The sequence below is a fragment of the Magnolia sinica genome, chromosome 3 (assembly GCF_029962835.1).
Source record: "Magnolia sinica isolate HGM2019 chromosome 3, MsV1, whole genome shotgun sequence".
Classification (NCBI taxonomy): Eukaryota; Viridiplantae; Streptophyta; class Magnoliopsida; order Magnoliales; family Magnoliaceae; genus Magnolia; species Magnolia sinica.
This window is the reverse complement of record NC_080575.1, coordinates 99,831,407-99,853,738: the sequence shown is the minus strand read 5'-3', so window position 1 is coordinate 99,853,738 and position 22,332 is coordinate 99,831,407. Positions and strand designations below refer to the sequence as shown.

The 22,332-nt window shown below is 39.7% G+C and overlaps 2 protein-coding genes across 4 annotated transcripts; one reads left to right on the top strand and one right to left on the bottom strand.

Moving 5' to 3' along the window:
- Positions 1 to 126: 126 nt before the first annotated feature.
- Positions 127 to 14,446, top strand: LOC131240392 (putative lysine-specific demethylase JMJ16). Of its 3 annotated transcripts, none has more exons than XM_058238588.1 (13): positions 127 to 223; positions 3,058 to 3,197; positions 3,356 to 3,643; positions 4,182 to 4,253; positions 4,449 to 4,526; positions 4,671 to 5,198; positions 5,294 to 5,521; positions 6,312 to 6,473; positions 7,154 to 7,522; positions 7,610 to 9,218; positions 9,380 to 9,483; positions 10,939 to 11,136; positions 13,835 to 14,446. In XM_058238588.1, exons 3-13 carry the CDS (start codon positions 3,470 to 3,472, stop codon positions 14,150 to 14,152), a joined length of 3,840 nt encoding a protein of 1,279 aa, XP_058094571.1. In that variant the 5' UTR covers positions 127 to 223; positions 3,058 to 3,197; positions 3,356 to 3,469; the 3' UTR covers positions 14,153 to 14,446. The 3 variants fall into 3 exon arrangements, with proteins under 3 accessions (XP_058094571.1, XP_058094569.1, XP_058094570.1); XM_058238586.1 differs by lacking the exon at positions 127 to 223 and adding an exon at positions 232 to 384; XM_058238587.1 differs by lacking the exon at positions 127 to 223 and adding an exon at positions 569 to 937.
- A 2,970-nt stretch (positions 14,447 to 17,416) lies between these two features.
- On the bottom strand, positions 17,417 to 21,584 carry LOC131240391 (probable arabinose 5-phosphate isomerase). The gene is made up of 3 exons (XM_058238585.1): positions 20,809 to 21,584; positions 18,544 to 18,767; positions 17,417 to 17,731 (listed from the first exon to the last, which is right to left on the bottom strand). Exons 1-3 carry the CDS (start codon positions 21,517 to 21,519, stop codon positions 17,575 to 17,577), a joined length of 1,092 nt encoding a protein of 363 aa, XP_058094568.1. The 5' UTR covers positions 21,520 to 21,584; the 3' UTR covers positions 17,417 to 17,574.
- Between the last annotated feature and the right edge of the window lie 748 nt (positions 21,585 to 22,332).

The following is a 22,332-nucleotide window of genomic DNA, read 5'->3' as shown; positions in this document are numbered from 1 at the left end:
GAAATTATAAGAAAATTGCAAATATCCCGAGAATCCCTTCGTAATATCTCCTCCTGCGAATCGCCTTACTATTTCTCTAATACTTATTTAATTTTATCATATGGGTTTCTTTATAACAAGGTGGTCTCCTAATCCTATTAGAATTTTTATTTTTAGAAAAATTAAAGAAAAATCAACCATAATTCACCCCTTTTGATTTGTACAAGTGTACCCTTTTACAAAGGTAAGATCCAACACCCCAAATATCCCTCCCCCACAAACCCCCCAAAAAAAAAATAAATTGAAATTTTCTATAAAATTCCCAATTCAACAGATCTATTGTCCCATGGAAGAAATTCTCTTCTATTTGTGCATACAAAAGCATGAAACATGTGCCCTTTTGAGGTGCACTTTTTTTTTTTTTTTCTTTTTAAATTATTATTATTTTAAATTTACCTTCTTTGATTGACCTGATTTTGTTTCTAGGGTTAGGGTTTGTAATTTTTTTGGGGTAATCCCAATATGCTATGGTAATTGGGTTTTATTCAATTTCCCGTATTTGTTTGTCTGTTTATTTATTTATTTCATTCTGCTTGTCTGGTGATTTGAGTTCTTGAAATTGGTTGAGGGTTGTGGTTTGTGACATTGGTGGTTTTGTTGCCTATCCATGGTTTTGTGGGTACCCACCAAAACCACAAAACCGGTTTTGCTGTAAACTAGTGGTTTTTGGTGGGAGCCATGTTTTAAAAACTGGTTAGGTTTAGATCTCCATGAATTGGGTATTTTTTTTTTCCAAATACCTTGTTAGCGTTTGATCTGGAAGAATTGGGTTCTTGGCTTAGAAAAAGAAAAGGTAAAAACTTTTTTGGGATCTTTTTATTTTTTAAAAAAATCTCATCAATTTTTCTGGCTTTATGTATATTCAAGTTGAAGGAATAACTGTACTGTTCAAGAATATGTAAGTTTAGCTTGATGGATATTGCTACTTTTCTTTTCTTTTTTCTTGTTTGGTATGAATTTTTTGTTGATGGAGTTGAGGTTTTGGTTTTAGTTTGAAATATGGGTAGTAAGAATTTTGGGTGTGGATGTTGATATTTTACCTAATTTGACGTTTGCAATGGATCTTGTGATGTTTAGAAGGATATGGTGTTCTGAGGAGAAGTTCATTGATGAACCGATAAACCGTTTGATTTATTGCAAGGAAATATGATGTGGGTTGGAGGAAATTTGGGGTTGATGTTAGTTTTTGTTGATTGTTTGTGTTCAGTTCATATCTTTAATCTAGTGGTGTTTAGAAGGTTGAAGAAATATTATATGCGTGTCGTTTGGCAGAACTTAGATTTGGATATTGATATTTTGGTTCATGTGATATCTAAGTGGATTTTTGCTGGCCGTTTTGGTGTCCCTCACTAAGTTGTCTTGGTTGCGTGATTTTCCCACCAAATTAATATCAGTGACTTGGGTCTGACCTGAGACGCATACGACTGAAAAGAACAAATCCCACAAAATTCAATTTCTGTTAATATCTTGTGATGATTATCCATTCGGCTAAGCTATTCCACCAACAGTTTCACTTATGTCCAAATGCACGGTTAGTATGTTGGCAAATTGGTTACTCTTGGGATTTCCTGTGAAAAAAATATGATATGGGTAGGGGGAATATTTCAAGGAAATATTATATTGAAGTTTGGATGAAATGTTCATATATTGATCAGTTAGCAGTTTATTCAGAGTGGATCTTTACTACCTGGCAATTTGTGGAAGGTTACAGTTTTATTTGAGTTTGTTGATTAGTCTGATGTCTGTTTGGACTTATTACAGGAAATGTGATATAGGCTGAGAGTTTTTGTTTTTGTTTTTTTTTTTCCTTGTGTTGTTGATGCCAGTATTGCTGATACTTTACAGTAGCAAGGCATCCTTAATAGCTAGCTGTTTCTAGATGGTTTTTGTAATCAGGTTCATTTGATGAAATGAATCATTTCAAGGTTTATTTTATTATGAACGAATATGATATGGATTTGGATGTAGTGAAATTTGGATTCGTGTTGATATTGTTGTTAATTGTGGTCAATTTTCATCCTGGAGGGAATCAGCAATCTGTAGAAGGTTGTGGCACCATGAGGGGAATTTCAATGATGAAATTGATTGGTCTTGGAATGCTTTTATCACAAAATATGACATGGGTAGGCATATTCTTGTGTAGTTGTTAGTATTTTTCAATAAATTTGCATTGTGGGTCTTTGTTGGAAGTTCGAAGAAATGGAGGCAGGATAAAATTCAGGGGCTGTTGCTGGTGGACCATTCATGGAAGCTGGAATTCTTCCCCGTTTGAGGGAAACCAGTTGAAGAACACTGAAAAGGGCTAGGAAATTAGTGGTTTATATCGTATGGACCTTTTTGAGGTGTCTTGGGAGACAAATAAAGAAGAGAAGGAAATAGGGGACTTCATTAGATTTCATAAGTTATTTAGAAATTGCCTTTTAAAGTGAAGGGGAGAATGATTTTGAGGTCTCTTGCCTAGATGGCACAACAAGGTGAAGGAGCACCTGTGGATCATGATGGTACACAGCTTCTATAGAGAAATCCATGTAAGGCGATTTCTAGTTTGGTGCATGAGGTTGGAGGTTTGAAGACCTTTGGGTTTATTGCTTTGAGCAAATCTCAAGAAATTAGAAGATTCAATAGTAGATTTACAGCTGCATATTCACAGGAATTGGTGTTGCTTTGAAGCTCAGATGATTGAGTTGTTAGTATGATCAGTTGTAGGGCATAGGTCTCAAAAAGATTTATTTGTTTTTAGAATTGTTTATTTTTTTGTGTGGAGCCAGGTTTAGGAATGATATTTTGCTATATAATTGAGACTATTCCAAAGAAGGAATATATTCCCTGTTTGCTCGAGTATCATCTCGCATGTTTTCTACTGTTTATTCATGATGAACTTTATAATGATCTTTTTCGTTTTGATAGTTTGTTTGTTCATGAATATTTGGATTTTTCCTGTTGAATATCTCTTTGTAAATTAGATTCATGCTGATGATTAGAAAGTAATGTTCTGATCCTTTTTGGTTTCTAATGCAGATAAACTCTACAATATAGTGTTTCAGATATCGAGTCACCATGTCAAGCAGTCTTACCATCAAAGATAACTTCAGTCATCTTTGAACTCTGGTTCAGATGCAATGTCGATAGACTATCTGTAGCTTCCAGATAGTTCTATGGTGAGATTTGATAATTTGTAGTGTATATTATATCTTCACAAAATTTCCAAGTTAGATTTCTTCATTCTATTGTTATGAGGGAATGATTCATCTCATGATCTCTACTGTCATGATTCCATCTATTCAACATGTAACATAATGCATATTTTGCTTCTCAGTGTCGATGGGGGCAGAATGCATAATTAAAGCAGCCCATCAGAGATAGTTTAGCTCCACCAGTTTTTGTTTTGCTGACGTCATTTCCTTGGAGGAGGATCCACGATAATTTTAAAATGAGTTGCATGGCTCCTATGTATTCTTCGGATTTGCACCAGACGAAGATGGATGGTGAGTGCTGCATTGGTGATGGTGTGAAGCTTGCGAAATCCCTTAGGCGTAGACCAGGGATAAATTACAACCAGTCTGATAATAGCTCTGAGGAATCAGACATAGAACGGTTTGATCAAGTCAGTAACTATGTTTTTTCTCTGAATTATTATTTTGGTCAGTTTATGCTTGTAGAATGCTCATCTTTTTATGCCGGACATTTCTTTGCTAGAGGTGCTTGCTGTTGGGGCTATAAACAGGTCTGGTCAGTCCTGCTCCAGAAGGGACGGTATTATCAGTCTGATCCAAGGACCTGGACCCATATCTAATCTGTTAGACGCCAAATGTGGTGGGGTCAAATTTGTGTCTGAGTTGGGCTAGGTCACCAGGTCATTAGGTTGACCCAACCAAGTAGGATTCTGCTTTCTACGGCTACAAATGGGTCAGATCTGAGTCAAATCAGGGTCGACCTGGATCTGGCTGATTATTACTGGATCCTAGGACCTGGACATGAATCTGACCCTATGGACTCCAAATGTGAGGTCCAAACCCTGGTCTGAGATGGATTAGGTTTGCTGAATCATGGACCCGACCTTACCTATTGACAGTTCCACTTCTTTTTCTTGAATTGATTCATTTACATATACCAGTGTCTGATGGTATGCTGTTTTATTGCAGGATACCTCTTCAATACCTTGCCTACCAAAAGGGGTTATTCGTGGATGCTTAGAATGTGTCAACTGCCAAAAGGTTAATCAGTTGATTATAATGTTTGGGCTTCTCCTGATTTTCTGATGTTTAAGTCCTTTGATATCATATTATGATAATCGGTTTCTTCTGTTTCCTCAAGTCTTTGCATATCGATGCAAGATCTTGATATTTGGGTTGTTATGTTTTCTACTTCTTTACAATTCTTGATATCTTTAACCTATGGCTTTGAAAAAGGTCACAGCAAGGTGGCATCCAGAAGACGCTTGCAGGCCTGACATTGACAATGCTCCTGTGTTTTACCCAAATGAAGAGGTCTTCATTTTCACATTTATGAGAACTTTTGCTTTTGAATTGATCACAGTTGTCACTGTCCCACAATTGCTGTTGATGCATGACAGCTTTAGATGTGATTTGGGAATTGCGACTGCTGAAAGGTGTATTTGAACTTGTCTCCAGGAGTTTAAAGATGCTCTCAAGTACATTGCAAGTATTCGCCCGAGGGCAGAGCCATATGGAATTTGCCGCATTGTTCCTCCAAATTCCTGGAATCCACCATGCCCTCTCAAGGAAAAGACCACATGGGAAAATTCCAAGTTTGCTACTCGTATCCAACAAGTTGAAAAGCTTCAAAATCGGGTTTCGATGAGAAAGAAGGCTAGATGCTGTAACAATATGAAGAAGAGCAAGCGCTTGAGAACGGAAGTTGAGTGTGGTGCTGCTAATGGAGATGCTGTGAAAACTAATGAACTTGGATGCTATAATGACACCGAGAAGCTGTTTGGGTTTGAACCTGGTTTGGAGTTCACTCTGGAAGCATTTCAGAAGTACGCTGATGATTTCAAGGAGCAATATTTTGGCATGAAGGATGCCAATGTGGGGCCAAGATCTAATCAGGACGAGCATCAGAAGCAGCCAGAACCATCAGTAGAGAATATTGAAGGTGAATATTGGCGGATAGTTGAGAAGCCGACCGAAGAGATTGAGGTATGAATGATTGGAAAGTGATAATCCGTTCCAAAGAATTAGTTTACTTTTCTTTTAAGATGTTGCTTATGTTATGCTGTTGCTCTTCTGTGCAGGTGCTTTATGGGGCTGATATTGAAACTGGAGATTTTGGTAGTGGGTTTCCAAAAGCTTCCCCTGTGGTGATGGATTCTGGTCCGGCGGACCAATATGTGAAGTCGGGTTGGAACTTGAATAATATCTCCAGGCTCCCAGGCTCTATGCTCTCTTTTGAAAGTGAGGACATTTCTGGTGTTGTAATGCCGTGGTTGTATGTGGGGATGTGCTTTTCTTCATTCTGTTGGGTAAGCTCTAGTAGGCTTTGTTAAGTAGGCCATCATGATTCCTAGAGGAACGAGTTTGTTCCATACTATTAATGCACTTGTAGAATGTAGATATTATATGATGCTTGACCAAAGGAAAATATTTTTTTTCTTGTTCGACCCTGCAACGTTAAAGGGGAAGGTACCTCTCATAAAAAAAAAGAAAGAGAAAAAAAGAAGAAAAAAACCCTTATGGGGAAGGCTCACCTTAAGCGAAATCTAAGATGCTCATCTGGTTCGCCCCCTTATTCAATGGACCATGACTCAATATCTGCCCTATGAGATGATCATAGCCGTCTGTTGAACATGTTTAATGACAACCAATGGTCCACATTTAATGGGACCAATTGGACAACTGGGATCATCAGGTGGGGAGATTTTTTAGGTACCTCTCTTCCACCTTGGGCTCACCATATGAATGATTTGGATCATCAAGATTTAGGCCCCGCATTTATTGTTTGTTGGGTTGAGCAGATGCCAGATCGAACATGCATCTATAGAATTATCTTTTGATTGAATATCAGTTTTGGCATGCTGTCGTTTGCCACTGGTACAGAGTCATATTGCTCTCTATTACCCCATTTCGGGTTGTTTTGGGCCAATACAGCTGTGCCATTCATGGATGAAAACCGGTACTTATCTGGTGATACATGCTGGTTTCGGATGATACTTTAACCCTTGGTTCTCAGGCTCTAAATTTGCATCCTTGTTGCTTTTCTCGTTGTGGATTTTTTTGTTTTTATTTTTATTTTTCTATTATTGTGGCTGGCAGCATGTCGAGGATCACCACTTCTATTCTCTGAATTACTTGCATTGGGGGGCTCCAAAAATATGGTATGGGGTCTCAGGAAAAGATGCTTGGAGGCTGGAAGCGGTTATGAAAAAGCACCTACCAGATTTGTTTGAAGAACAGCCTGACTTGCTTCATAAGCTTGTAACCTCTCTCTCTCTCTCTCTCTCTCTCTCTCTCTCTCTCTCTCTCAATAGTATAAAGCTCATAGATAACATCCAGCTCAGCTGCAATCAACTTCTATTCTACATCAATTACCTACCCATCGAACAAGGATACTCCATTTTTCGATGAAGTGCCATGTTTTAGATACATGTATCAAATGCATTTCACATGTATCTGACATAGCAACAAATGAAAGATATATCCACATTTTTGTAGCTGTCCATGAGAAAGGCTTCTTGCAACCATGCATATGTTAACGCCAAAACTAAATGAGCAAAAACAACATGTGTGCAAGATCTCATGGGAATGTGTGCTAAACCCAAAATTAGTCAGGCTTTAGTTGTCAAGAAATAAACCTGCTCATCAGGTGGGCCACACATGTATGAAAATGGACACTAAAAATGACAACTGATAGTCCATGCATCAGTGACTATGGCCCATTAACAAGTTAGGAGTGCGTGATTTTGGGCTAGGACACGTTCATTGTTGGGCCCATGACATGAACAATCTGTATTGCACAAATGTGTGGCACTTTAGCATGTGTAGGGTGCTTTGCAGATGCATGACTGCAAATAAGCATATTTCTAGAAGGGTAAATATTTGGTTATATCAACAGAGACAATCTTGTTATCTATTGTGAACTTATTATTTGTGTACAGGTCACGCAATTGTCGCCTTCTATATTGAAGTCTGAGGGAGTACCAGTTTATCGGTGTGTTCAAAACCGTGGGGAGTTTGTACTCACCTTTCCCCGGTCGTATCATTCAGGATTCAATTGTGGCTTTAATTGTGCTGAGGCTGTCAACCTAGCTCCTGTCGACTGGTTACCTCATGGACAAAATGCCATAGAGCGGTACCGTGAGCAGGGGCGTAAAACAACTGTATCCCACGACAAGTTGTTGCTAGGGGCAGCAAGGGAAGCGGTAAGGGCACACTGGGAACTTCAATTACTGAAGAAGAACACCTCAGAGAACTTGCGATGGAAAGATGTCTGCGGAACGGATGGGATTTTAGCAAAGGCACTCAAGGTAAACAATCTGCATGGATCGTTATTTTATGGGCTAATTTCAAAGTAAGATCTTATTGCCTTTGACTCTAGTTTCTCTCTTGCATAGACACGTGTTGACATGGAGCGTGTACGAAGGTCACACCATTCCAGCCCTTCACAGTCGCGGAAAATGGATGTTAACTTTGATGCAACCACTGAACGGGAATGCGCCATATGTCTGTATGATTTGCACCTCTCAGCAGTGGGTTGTCGATGTTCTCCCGACAGGTACGCATGCTTGAGCCATGCAAAGCAGATGTGTTCATGTCCTTGGGGTTTTCGGTTTTTCCTCTTCCGTTATGAGATCGACGAGCTGAATATCTTGGTCGAAGCTTTGGGAGGAAAATTAAGTGCAATATACAGATGGGCACAATTTGATCTTGGACTGGCTTTGAGTTCCTATGTCGCCAAAGATAAATCGAAAGAACCCCAGCTTGTCTGTAGACTGTCCATGGTAGTTACAAAACAAAATAACAAGGTATCGCTAGATGCAATCACTTCAACAGCTGCTGCTGAGAATCGCACATCCATTTCAGAACTGATCACTCTTGAAGAACCAAAAGGGAGAGAACATAGAACACTTAATGCGGTTGATTCAAGTGCTACTATAACAGGTCCTGTTCAACCACACGGAGGAATAAATCCATCACCGTCTGTGTCTGCTTCTAATAATGTGCCTACAGTATATAAGAAAGAGATGCTAGATCTAAATGGGCCATGTGTACAGCACATGTCTTTACCTAAGATAGAAGCAGAAGATCACAGCATTCAGTTTGGCGCAGCGCGCTTGGTTTCTAATTCCAATTCATTGAGCTTTCCAGTTTGTCAGACTTCTCGAGGAGATGTGCCATTCTCCGAACAGAACTCGAAGGTGCCTTCTATCTGTGATCCCAAGGGTAAGCAATCAAGCAACTCGAATACGGTGCAACCCAAAATGAATGGATTTTCACCATCACGAGATGGTGATATTGTATTTATTGGTGATGGAGGTGAAGACTTGGGTGCTTCGATATCCTTTGTGACGAGTTCTGAAGTTCCCTCAAGGCTCACAAATTGTGATGATAAGGTGGCTCCCTGCAATTATAAAAAGGATAAGGTGTTGAATACGCCTGACACTAATGCGTCGGTAATGAGTGAAAGGGATGTTAAGTTGCTACCAGTTATGGAGAAAGAAGATTGTCTCTCATATTCAGCGGGTGCAAATGTTGGAGACCATGTTAAAGATGATGCACGCATGGAGTATAACTTCATGATGCCAAACAACACATTGGCGAGATCCTTTCCTGAAAACCTTTCTTGCGATATAAATTCTATTGGGACACCTTCAGAAAAATACGTTCAGGGTTTTTGGTCTACGAGAAAACCGTGCGACAGTAATACTGCAAATGTCACGAGTCATCCTCAGCATCCCAAGCTGTTTGGCGCTGAAAAACCAAATAATGAGGGTGAAGATGAAAAGTTAGTATTGGATTCCAGTTCAAAGCTTAGTGACAGAGCACAATCTGGTATGGAAAACCCACCTTGCGCACCGAATAATCTGGATCGATATTATCGCCAGAAGGGTCCTCGCATGGCGAAGGTGGTGCGGAGAATCAACTGCACTGTCGAGCCTCTAGAATATGGAGTCGTGGTTCCTGGAAAGTCGTGGTCTAACGGCAAGTCCATATTCCCGAAGGGTATGTTGTGTAAGTTCAATTTTCTTCTTGGATTGCTTTTCGAGGCATGCTTCCTTCCAAGAAGACAGGAATCATCTGTACTGACTTTTCATGAATGCTTCTCTCATTCTAATTGTGAATGCTTTTCCTTTTTTTTTTTTTTATAAACTTTATACTTGCAGGATTTAGAAGTCGAGTTAGGTACTACAGTGTTGTAGATCCGGCAACGATGTGTTACTACATCTCTGAAATCCTGGACGCAGGACTGCCTGGCCCAATATTCATGGTAATTGAGCTTTCTTCTCTATGGAGCTCATGTAATAAGTGCAATCATTTGTTGCTTGCTCTGATTTCTTTCCTTTTCTGTTTTGGATTGTGTTTGCAATTGATCATTTCTTTCTGATTAGGGGAAACCTAGCTTGAGTACAGCACAGCTGGTGCCTTGACTCAAATTGTACAGTAGCACAAGGCCCATGATCCAGACTGTTTGTCGGGTGGCTTGTTTCATGAATAGGCTAGTCAGAAATTGTTTATTGATTGAATGATCTGCTGATACCAATTTTCCCAGCAGTGACAAACAAATGGATGGTGGGAAATAGTATTGGCAATGGTCAGCATTCAATGCTAAAATGTCCACCAATTGGATAGGTAGGATTCTGTGATTGGTGTGTTTTGTTGACATCTTCAATGGCACCCATCCAAAGAAAGGTCTGGATCATGGACTGCTGTGCCACATGCCGCAATTTTAGTGCAGTTGGCCAGATAATAAATTGGTGAGAATGAAAGGCACACAGGGTAGATTCTTACTTATGATAGTGAATGGTGTTACTCTATCAGTACCAGAGGATGGCATTTTTGAACAATTTAGAAGCTTCCCTATGCAATAGGCCACTTCATATGTGTATCTGGTATCCTTTCTCCATAGAATATTTCGTATATAGCATCAGATTATCAATGGTGTTGCTTCTCTTTACTGTTCAAAAAGAAAAAGAAAAAGGCTTTGCCTCTCTTTCTCCCTCTCTCCCTCTCCCCATTGGCTTTATAACTTCTAAATTTTAAGACATCCCACGAATTGTTAAAATGGCTTTTGCTTCTACTAACTTCCAATGAAGTTGCATGGACATAGTATTTCCTTGGTGTTTATGAAACAGGCGATGGTCCCCGAGGTGCTGCTTATATATTGTGGCTACATCTTTGGCTATCGCATGCATAAATTTTTTTTTAAAATTAATTAATTAATTAATTTATTTTTTATTGCATGCATAATTTTATGTGGCACCATAACAAGAAATGCCTCTGAATGCTATGATCTATGGATATCCAATGTGAAATGTTAGAATATGGGTAGTTTGGTGGTACTTTTTATTTTATTAAAAGAATTACTATAATCTTATAAATCATGGGTGAACACAATGACTTATTTTGTGTTGGTCCTCTCATTTTGAGTTTCAATACTTATAAGGCATGCTAAAAGTTGAGCATTTGAATTTTTCATTTTTGAAAATTTACATTTTATTTTCTAAAATTTGGTGGATATAACGAAACATCTAATACCAATCATGGGCGAACACGATGACTTTTTTGGTTCTGGCCCACTTGTTTTGAGTTTCAATACTTATAGTGCATACTAAACGTTGAGCATTTGAAAATTTCATTTTGGAAAATTTACATAAAAATAAAATAAAATTGGTGCATATACTGAAACATCTAATACCCATTCGTCCTGGTTTTATTTTTTCAGGTTAGGGTAGATCAATGCCCAGGTGAAGTATTCATGCACATCTCTATAGCCAAATGCTGGGATATGGTGAGAGAGAGGGTGAATCATGAAATAAGGAAGCAACTTAACTTGGGGAGAATAAGCCTCCCCCCTTTGCAGGCCCCAGGCTGCATTGATGGCCTTGAAATGTTCGGATTTTCTTCGCCAGCGATCATTCAGGTAAATCTACTGCAAAACCTGCCTCTTCATATTAGTGAGAATGCAGATGAGTTGTATGGCTGTGGTCATGGGACCCTGAGGTTTCTACTTTCTTTTTCATCATGATCTTAACAACCTTGTATCAACTATTTGGGGTCATCATTATGAAGCCTGCTTTGCCAATTATTCCAGTCTAAGGTCCCTATGCTCAGTGAGTGATTGAGCCGCCATATCTTGTTTCACCACCTCAATCCTGGCCATTCTAGCTCTTCGTCCTCTTTTAGGTGATTGAAACCTAATCACAGTTCCTCTTGTTATAGGTGCTCTCTTGATCTTTGTTTCTCTGGATTGAACCATCTCAATCTCCTCTCCATCTTAACTTCAATGGGATTAGTTCTAGATTTATTTGAAGCAGCTAGGGAAGAACCATGATGTGACATGATGAGGTAGAGATCTCACAAGACAAGCTAAGATCCAAGGCAGTTGTTTTATGTTTTTGTTTTTTTAGGAGTCCAAGGGAACACATTCAACATGCCACAAAGAAAAGGAAAAGACTTTCATAAACTCGCCCCAGTGGGGTTAGAGGCCCGAAGGGGCTGTTTATAGTCTAGTATCATGGATTTGCTGACATCTTAGCAATCTTGCCCATGTGGTAGTTGTGCAACACCCCAAGTTACTCGGGATAGCTTAACTCCCACTTGCACCATCATGCACTAGGGCTGCAACTTGGGTTCAGGTCAGCCCCAACCCAAGTTTGGGTTGGGTTGCGTCGGGCTGTCAAGGTCCTCTGATTGGGTTCGGGTTGGAAGATACCAACCCTTTTTGAATTTGGATTGGTTTCGGGTTTAGCAAATTCTGGTCATGTTGGGAATAATCTCATGTTTGGTTGGGATGGGATCAGGTGAGGTGGGCTCTGGTCAAGTATAGAGGACTTCGGGATGGGCACCTCGGGTTGGAATTTGGGTTAGGTCGGGGTGCAGGTTGAGTCCTCTTGAGGTCTGGTTAGGCTTAAGTTAATCCTCAACCCAACTCAGACCAAGTTGCACCCCTACTAAGCACTAGATGACAAGGACTCGGTGATAATGCAAGAGTAAATGGGAGGTGGAATGGGAAAGGTTGTATTGCAATATATGAAGAAAATTAAAACTGGTGAGACTCAAATGAGGGGGACTTCCCTATCTATAGTCTGAGGAATTTTCCAGAAACCCTAGGACTTTTAACGAGAATGCAAGAGTGGGGGTGTCAACGGGCCGGGTTGGGGTTGGACCAAGCTTTGTCCAAGCCTGGTCTGCATTGTTCCACCTAAGCTGAAACCTGGCCGGGGCCTGTGATGGGCAAAAATAGAGGGAGGGAGGTGAATTTATGCACAAAATGAGCTAGAATTACCTAATTACCTATATCAGCCTCCATGCAAAAATAAAAAAATAAAAAATGACGGCAACAATGATAGAAATGTCAACAACAATGATAAAAAAAAAAAAAAAAAAAAAAAAAAAAAAAATAATTAAAAAAAAATGATAGAAATGTCACTTTTTGTAGGTAGGCCAGGATTGAACTGTGGTGACCTTGGTTTTTGATGCGAAATTATAAGGTCCTGAGCATCAGCATGATACTTCCAAAAAAAAAAAAAATGCTTAGAATTTTGTACACGTGGAGCCCATGCTCCATGTTAAAAGACCCTAATTCACCTGCATTAAGGGCCCATTTGGATACCACCAAATAATTTCTTTTTCTACTTACAGCAGTAGATAAGTAACTTATTTGAGATTAGGAAGTTTGGTTTATGATCAATTATAAGTAGCTTTTAAAGGTTACTTAATCACTTCAGTTTAATAAGTAGAAATCAAGATAAATAAGTAACTTTTAAAGGCATGAGTAGCTTATCTTAAGTAACTTACGATCCAAACGCCCCTTAAAAGTCCCCAATTCTTCAATTCATAGGCGATAAATAAACGATTAAGAAAAAGAAATCAGCAATGGTCCGCAAGGAACATAAATATTTCGGGCCATCCGTGTACGGAAAGCTGAGCATCAGTGAACTGTATGTTTTCTGAACAAAGCTCGAGCAAATCCCCTTTTTTGGTTGGCATGCTGTGATCAATGTTGCGACCTGTAGCAAGTGATTGTTTTCTGGAATATAGCCATACTACCCTCACATGTCAATCCTACAAACCTCTTATCCGTTCTCATTCAACCATGGGCCTGTAGTGTTGGAAATTCCATGTCACAAATGTTGCCAGTGCACGTGTAGGAATTTTCTAAATTCCTTCTAGAAAGTGTTTTATGAAAACCTGAATGATGGAATCGTTTAAAAATGGCAAAAACACCCGAATGCTCAGTTCATTATAAAACCATTGCTTAAAGAACATCTTCAATATATTTATGAAGCTTAAAGCCGTAGAGGAGGCCTCGGGTATTTCAGTGTTGAGACAAGGAAGCTACTTTCATCACATTTTTTTTCCCATTTCGTCTGCCAGGTCGAGCTTTTGCATGTTTGGACACCACCTGATTCTTGGCGGAATTGAACCAACTTGGCGTGTTTCTAGATTACATGATCTAGATTTTCAAACCCCGGCCATGTGCCATGTCAATGTTCTCAGTTTCCCATTTATGTCATCCCTAGATTTATCAAACCGAGAGGAACTGCATTTATAATTGGAATGGATCCTCTCTCTCTGGACCCAAAATGATTCTTCTGCTCTTTTCTTGATTCTTACAGGCCATTGAGGCTATTGATCAGAACCGCGTCTGTTCAGACTACTGGAAATCCAGGCCCAAGACAGAGGCCCCACACCATTTTCCCCCTGGAAATTTTGCTGGGGAGAACAACTGCAGGAATGAGGACGAACCAAATGATGAAGAGGCTAATAATGCAGAAGAGAACCAATTGGCAACTAGGGTCAAAACCGTGGTCCTTAGAGGCCTATTCAAGAAGGCGAGGCCTGAAGAGTTGCACTCATTGCATGACATGGTTAGCACTAATCGAGAAGTGTTGATACATCATTTGGAAGAAGAGATTCAGAATCGCCAGAAATAAAAATAAATAAATAAATCCAGTCATAAGAGGCGTTTCTTGGACAGATTTTTAGCCGTTGACTATTTATAATTGCCTCATCGACATGGTCGCCTTGATTTCTCTCTCATGCTCTTTCCCATTCTCCAAAGAATTTTTGTAGCTGTTCAAGTTACATGCTGGAATATCCAATTGGATCTTCCTTTTGATGATTTTTTTATTTTTATTTTTATTATCTCCCAGATAATTTCTTTGTAAAATGATGTGAACCATGCAATTTGAGAATCAAAGGAAACAGAAATATATCCATTGCTCCCATTTTTTTTAAAAATAAAAAATAAAGTGCATTGGCTAATCTTATCTTTGGCTCTGTATCCGTAATGTTAGATGATATGCTGGACTCTTATGCTAGTTTGTGGGGTGTACTAACAAGCTAACAAAAAAAATAATAATAATAATAAAAATAAATAAATAAATAAAAATTGTGGGGTCCAACTGTGAATTGTGCATGTCCAAAATCAGGTTGACTTTTTTTTAATATATATATATATATATATATAAGGAAGCAATCCAAATTAAGAAGAAGAAGAAGAGCAGTGCACCCAAATGCAAGAATCCAAAGCGGCAGCCAGCAACCCAAAGAGGAGTTTAATCGGATCCAACGAATAGATGTGGATGGATTCACATCAGGAATCTTCCACATGTGGGATGATAAACTGTTAGGACTGTTTCAACGGCCGGCCAAACAAAAGCGGCAACTCGGATTCGGTAGTGATCCCTGAGTACCCACTTCAGTGCTGGAAAAGCTGTGGGGCCCACGATGATGTATGTGTCCGTTTTGACAGCTCAGGCAGATCCACAGGAAATAGTGGTGATTGAATGCCTGCATTAAAAACTTCCTAGGTCCCACTGTAATGTTTATTTGCCATCCAACCTGTTGATTAGGTCACATAAACATGGATGAAGGGAAATCACAAACATCAGCTTCATCCAAAACTTTTGTGGCCCCAAGAAATTTTTAGTGGTGGGCGTTCAATCACCACTTTCCTATGGTGTGGTTCACCTGAGATTTGGATCTGCCTCATTTTTGAGCTCATGCCCTAAAAGGAGTTGGCAAAATGGATGGGCACTTGGATTTTTTAAAAAAAACCCCCTTAAATCATGGTGGGGCCCACGGCTATTCTAGCACCGAAGTGGGTACTGGAGGGGTCGCCTACTGAATGGGAGCCCCGGAGCTTACCTTGGGTTATTGTAGAATATTGGATTCCCATAATGAAGGCACTTGTTTGGATAGAAACTGGAATCCTCATATTCACTAGATAACAGTTAAATCATTTCTTATGGTTAATTGATTATCGTGGAATCCAGGCTCTCCTGTAGCTCTTCTTGTCTGTGAAAGAATTTACATTTTTCCATGCAGAATGGATTCCATGTATTCCAAACTTAGAAGCCTCATCATTAGAACCAACACCACTGACAGGAGAGGTGCTAGCAAAAATTGAATGCTTGTATATTCTTCCCCTTCCATGTTTGGATAGACGGAATCAAAAGTGTGGAAATGGAACAAATAAAGATTATGTTAATATATTATTTCCATTCACACTGTGTAAAAATGATTCCATTTAAATGGGTCATGTTTGTTTCCCAAGTGAAAATTTCAATCTTTTTTCTCAAGGAATGTATATCCAGATTAGAATGAAAATGTTACTACATAATTCATATTTTGGATTGATATCTGCATATCAAACCAAGGGTAAACCTTTTCCGTTTCCTTTGAACTCTCTTGAATTCATCTAAACTGCTCATGGAAGGAATGATCCAAACCAATACATCCCTAAATTGTTTTGGAGGTAATCTTGGTAATTTTGTTGCAATCAGCCAAGCATCTTCCTACAACCGGTCGGTGTCGCCTTTGTGGACCACAAACTTGAAGCCTTCTAAGAGCGCCTTCCCCTGGATTTTAAACAATCACCCATCCATGTTATGCCTTTCCACACTTCCTCAATCTTTATTTGGTAAGCCATAGTTTCAACCATTGCTGCTAGTCATGTCGTGCTTTTCACTTATGGGTCATTTGAATGCTTGTAATTACATGTAATTAAATTACTAGGGGTGTTTGGATGGGTATATAAGTCAGGAATTAGATTGCAGGCTGAATCCGAATTGTAATATGAAACATGAGAAAAAGTCATGTTTCAAATTACTGGTAAAGGGAATTTAGGCAAGGAGAGTTGCAAATCATCTTTCAACGACTACAAGTACCCAAATACCCAAAACAAAAGAAGAAGAAGACTTCCATTCCCTTTTCTGAGATCAATTCAAAGCAATTAAGTTAAATTTTTTTAAAGTAGGCTACCTGATTAATGAGGCCTTGCATAGCACTAATTTGTCATTGACGAGAGACCGACAAAGTAGGTCCCACTTGGAAAACCTTTAAGCAGACTGCACTCCTTGGCTTTGCAGAATAATCTGGTAAGACACTCCGGATTGTGCTTAGATTCCAGGGAATGCCATCTTTACAAAAGGAGTGAGGGCACACGTCTCCAGTATCCCACCATCCAGCAATGGTGAGTGGGAATCTTTACATGCATTTCAAACTGGACTATTGCACATTCAAATTGTGAAATGTTTATGGATTCTCACCATCTTTAAATGGTCAGAAGCAATGTGTGCACCGACCATGGGGAGGCATTGATGTCGTGCTCCACATTTAAAAAAAAAAAATCATTTACAAAAGTAAATCATCCCACTTGCGATATAACATGATCTCTGGTCATAGGGCTCGTTTGGGTGCAACTTCCGCAAAAAGGGACTCCCCTGCAGACCCCTTCTGCTGGTCGACTGACTAGCGCAATTCAGCGTCCTTTTAGCACCAACTTCGACAAGTGGGACATCAGATGGGGTTTGCAAAGTGCATCCAAATGCAGATGCTTAAGCGGGGTATAGCTCAAAATGGCATTTTGGTGTCAAAAGTCCCATTTGAGGGTGCGCCGAAAGGGGTCCTTCACACTCAGCCATAGCTTGCCTACCAAGAAGATGCGTTTTCAGGAGATTTGAGTTGACAAGATCATCTCTCTGTGGGCATGTTCAGAGGCTGAGGCACTGCTTGGAATGTTCACTAAATGCAGATGGGACCAGGCACCAGCAATTACAAATGAGAAGGGACGATTGCAGGTAAGCCTCATCATCATCACATTCCCATTTCGAGACAGATTTTTCAGATTTGAGCTTTTCATCATTTGGGTCGCATGCATTCAGTAATTATTGGGACAAGATGCACTCAGACAGTAACCGAGATGAATATGAACCTTTATTCCTCATAGGGTGATCAGGTTCACAACCGAACAAAAAGGAAAAGGATCCAAACACTTCATTAGACGATCTAGAATTACAATAAATATAAAGAATGGAAGTACAAAAGAATACAGAGTAGGCAGCGATACCGTCTACAAGCCTGCTGAAACCAGTCCGTGCAAGGTGATGATCCCAATCACTACATTTTTGTTGTTGACAACTGGGAGGAATTGCACTGGTGATGGTGGTGACTCCATCTTATGCATGGCTTCCACTGCCATGGCGTCTGGTCCAATAGTTCTTGGTTTCCTGGTGAAGTCAAAGGGCATAAATACATGGCTCAGTTAGATATTAAAGCAATTGTCAAAGCGGTAGATATATGCTTGATACCATTAGACAAAAGCAATAATTCAATAGTATTACTCAGCATAGAAATAATGAATGTTTAGGGCCTGCCTGGATGCACCCTCAAAAGGGTGTTTGGCACCTAACCAGCATTTTGAGCAAAAACCCAGTTCCCATTGTGCATTTGAATACACTTTCACAAGCCACTCTCATCCCCCACTCAGCAAAATAGTCGCTAAAAAGCTGACTTGACAAAAACCAATCAAATTGGTTTTCATCAAGACAACTAAAGAAACAGGCATGAAAATCCCTTTCGCAGAAGTGCATCCAAACGGGCCCTCACATGGTTTGGGAAACTGAATTTTTGTAACCGAAAAAAAAATAATTGCCCCAAGAAGAACAGTTTCCAATCCACCTAATTCCTCTCAAAATAACCAAAAATCACAGGTAGACATGCAGGCCAACACAACACTGTAACAAGCTGACGATGTTTGGCCAAAACAACACAGTTCCCAACAATTTATATAAACAGTGACCTCTAATATGCAATTGATGTTAACTAGAATGAGATGAACTCATCTGTAAGTGGCACCCAAACATGCACTTAGTTTTTGATCTGCCCAATTTTCCTTAGTTTTTGATCTCACTAATTTTCCCCAACCAATTTCAAAACAAAAACAGAAGACCGGCCCATGGAAAAAAAAAAGAGGCAAGGATTAGAAGAAAAGATAGGAGGAATCTATTTGTTGCATTCATTTGATAATCCAATCTATTACCTGTTGCACATCTCGCCCACAGTCAGTTTGAAGATTCCTTCTCCACTGGCCTTGAGTGTGCGCCGCAAGTCACCATCTGTGAACGTCCCGACTAGATGATACTCATCATCGATGACCAAAAGACAGCCACATCCTTTGCTTGTTAGCTCAACAAGCTGATCCATTATCAGATCTCCTTCCTTACAAACAGGAAGCTCCTCTTGCTTCTTCATAACATCCTTCACCTGTGTAGAAGAATAATTTCCACAAACCACATCTTCAGAAGCTTTATTTCTCGAATAGGTTACAAGCATAATTTAGAAGCACATTGCCAATCTCTAAAATAGACACTTTTAACATGTTGCTAAAAATATGAAAATTGCAGGCAATGTTGGCAGATGGTTGCTTGAGAAGCTTCTCCCAAATCAGGTATGTGATTACTTATGAAACACAACAAGTTCTCATATGCTTGTGTGAAAAAACCATGGTTAGACACGTCCAAAACAAGGATATGCAGAACAGCTCAGAGATCAATGACAATATACAGATATCAAAACAACACAGATCTGAACTGGAATAGAAAGTTCAGAGCAACAATGCATGGCAAGTATCTGGAAACTGAGTTCTTCCGGAAGACAGCAGACAAACTCATTTGTCGTCTTCGACCCTATTCCTGAAAAAAGAAAAGAAAAGAAGAACAACAAAACTAAACCTGCACAACTGCACTCAAAAAATCATGCAAGAAAAGAAGCAGAGGTGCAAATATAAAGTCATGATGGAGCTAAAACAATCCTAAGAATCTTCAATTACATCCAATTCATATGGGAAAGAAACATCCCTTTATTTACATTAAGCCAATCAAAGCACTACTGATCCAGTTCTGACCAACCACCAAAATACCAGAAAACAATGTTCAAATAACAGGAAAGAGACGCCTGTACAATTGTACCTCCTCTATCAAAGGATTAAGAAACACAGGAGAACAAAAAAAAGAAGAAGCAATTGATGGCAAAAGAAACACATCTAGTTCCAAACTCATGATTAATGCTAACAACCCAAATCAGAATTGCCAATCTAAGTAACAGATAAGAGATTGACATTGTTCCTAATTCACGATGAATAAGGAGTTACAAACAAGCCATATTTGAAATCTTGAGTTATCCCTCAATGATCAGATAAGAACAAGAAATCAAAGTGAAAGAAACCTATCTAGTTCCCAATTCATGATTGTGACTAAAAACCTTAATCAGAATTACCACACTAACGATCAGATAATAATAATCAATCAGACTTAGGATGAATAACCTTCAATGATCAGATAACGACAATCAATCAAATAACCACTCTAATGATCTAACAGCTATAACCAATCAACAAAAAATCTATCTTAATTTCAAGTTGTGATTAAAAATCACTATCAGATCTGAATTACCTCTCAATGTCAATCATCAGTAAAGTGAAGGCGAAAGTGCCTACGGTTCTTAAATTTCCAACTAAAGACAAACCAGATCCTTAAATTTCTAACTAAAGACACCAGATCCTTAAATTTCCAACTAAAGACAAAACAGTTCCGACATTCAAATTAATAAGAAAATAAACCGATTCCTTCCATCTAGTTCAAGACTAGGAATTCATCTCAGATACAAACTACCAGAAACAAAATGGGACTCACCATTCCATCATTGACCTGAATGTTGATGGCTCGTATCCAAGACACCACGAGCAATCAGAAAATAGCATCAAAGCCACGAGACAGGAGACCCATTTTGTTCTCGTTCCATGATGAAATCAAAAAAGAAAAGAAATGGGAAAAAATATTCTATTAAAAGTAACAAACAAAAAAAAATAAAAATCAAAAGAAATCCTATTTCATCTCAATTCTCAATCAGATGCCCAGATCTGGAACAAAAAAAAAAAAAAAACCACAGAAAACTGACCAATGAAAATTTAACATCGTTTTGACATTGAGCATCCAAACAAAACTAAAATTTGATTATAGAAAACCTAAAAATTCAATTCAATCCTAGCCACACTGATTAAGACCAAGATCCAGAAAACCATGAAAAAATTTCACTAAAATGACATAACCACCCATTGAATTTCAAGTTTTCAACAAGATCACAACCATAAAACCACCCGCATTCCTACATCCAAAAAGAAAAAAAGAAAATCAAAAGCCCCACAAAATCCAATTCAATTAAAACGGAAAACAACACCACGAATTGACATCTCATCCGAACCAAAGAAGGAAAGAAACAAAAAAGAAAAGAAAGACCACGAACAAACCTTAAAAATCAAGCTCTTCCCGATCCTCCCGGCGGGGTGATTGGCCGCATACTCCTCCTTGGTGAGGTTCCTGGCTTCCATCATCGCAATTGCCACCGTGTCCCCAAACACCATCTGAATCGCAGTGGACGTGACCGGCGCGAGGTCAAACGGGCACAATTCCCGCTCCAACGGCAAATGCACGTTCATGTCGCAGACCTTCTCCAGCAGGCAGCCCTTACCGGACGTGACCGAGATGAGGAATGCGCCCTTAGCCCGCGCGCACGGCACCAGCCGTAGAAGTTCGTCGGTGTTTCCCGACTTGCTGAAAAGGACGACGACGTCGTCGGAGGAGAGGACGCCAATGTCGCCGTGGAGAGCGTCGACAGGGGAGAGGAATGCGGAGCGGATGCCGAGGGAAACTAGGGTTTGAGAGATCTTGCGGGCGACGAAACCCGACTTACCGACGCCGGAGAAGTAGAGTGTCCCGCAGGAGTTGAGAAGCTTCTGTGTGAAAGCTAGGGTTTGGGAGAGGTCGAGATTCTGGAAGAAGAAGTTGAGATATTTCTGTTGGGATTGGAAGAGAGTCAGTAGATCTGACGGGTTTACCAAGGTGAGGTGCGGCGTAGGGGCGTTGGACGGGGTCGTTTCGGTCAGACGCGGTGTATTGGTGTCTGAAGGGAGCTTGGGAGAGGTGGGAGAAGGGTCGGAGGACGGAGGGAGGGAACCCATTTTCTTCCTTTTCACTCTTTTTTTTTTCCTTCTGTTTAGACCGACAGAGACCGACGGAGAAAGATGTGAATGAGAGCTGAGCTGATTTCTAGTGACGCGCCTTCGGTGGATCCCCACACGTTCGACGACGCGGTTTGGCCAGGAGACGGATTGGCTACTGCTACCTTGTCACCAGCCAATGGCTGATGGTCGGTGATATGTGGGCCCTACCATGATGTATTTGTTTCATCCATGCTGTCCATCTATTTTTATAGATAATTTTACAGAACAATCCCAAAAATGAGGTATATCCCAATCTCAAGTGGAACACATTATAGGAAGCAGTGTTGAATGAACGATCAACCATTAAAAACTTTTTAAGGGCAATAAAAGTTTTGGACCAAACTGATCTTTGTTTTTTTTTTTCCTTCGGTCTCTGTATGACCTAATAAATAGATTGGATGTCAAATAAACAGTACAGTGGGCATTAGGAGAATTTTAATGGTGGATATTCAATCATTATTTTTTGTCCGTGGAACGGTCCACCTTAGATTTATATTCCTCTCATTTTTACAATCAAGCTCTAAAATGAAATGTAAAAATGGATGATACACATACATCATGTTAGGACCACAGAAAACTGACCACTAGCCACGGGCTGGTGGCAGGGGAGTAGCCAATCCTTCCAAGGACAGGCCACTGGACAGGTGGCTAGTGGTCGGTGCTACGTGAGCTACACCATGATCTATGTGTTTTATACACACCGATCATTATTTTTAAACGTCATTTTAATAATTTATCTCGTAAATGAGATTGATAAAAAATCTCAGGTAG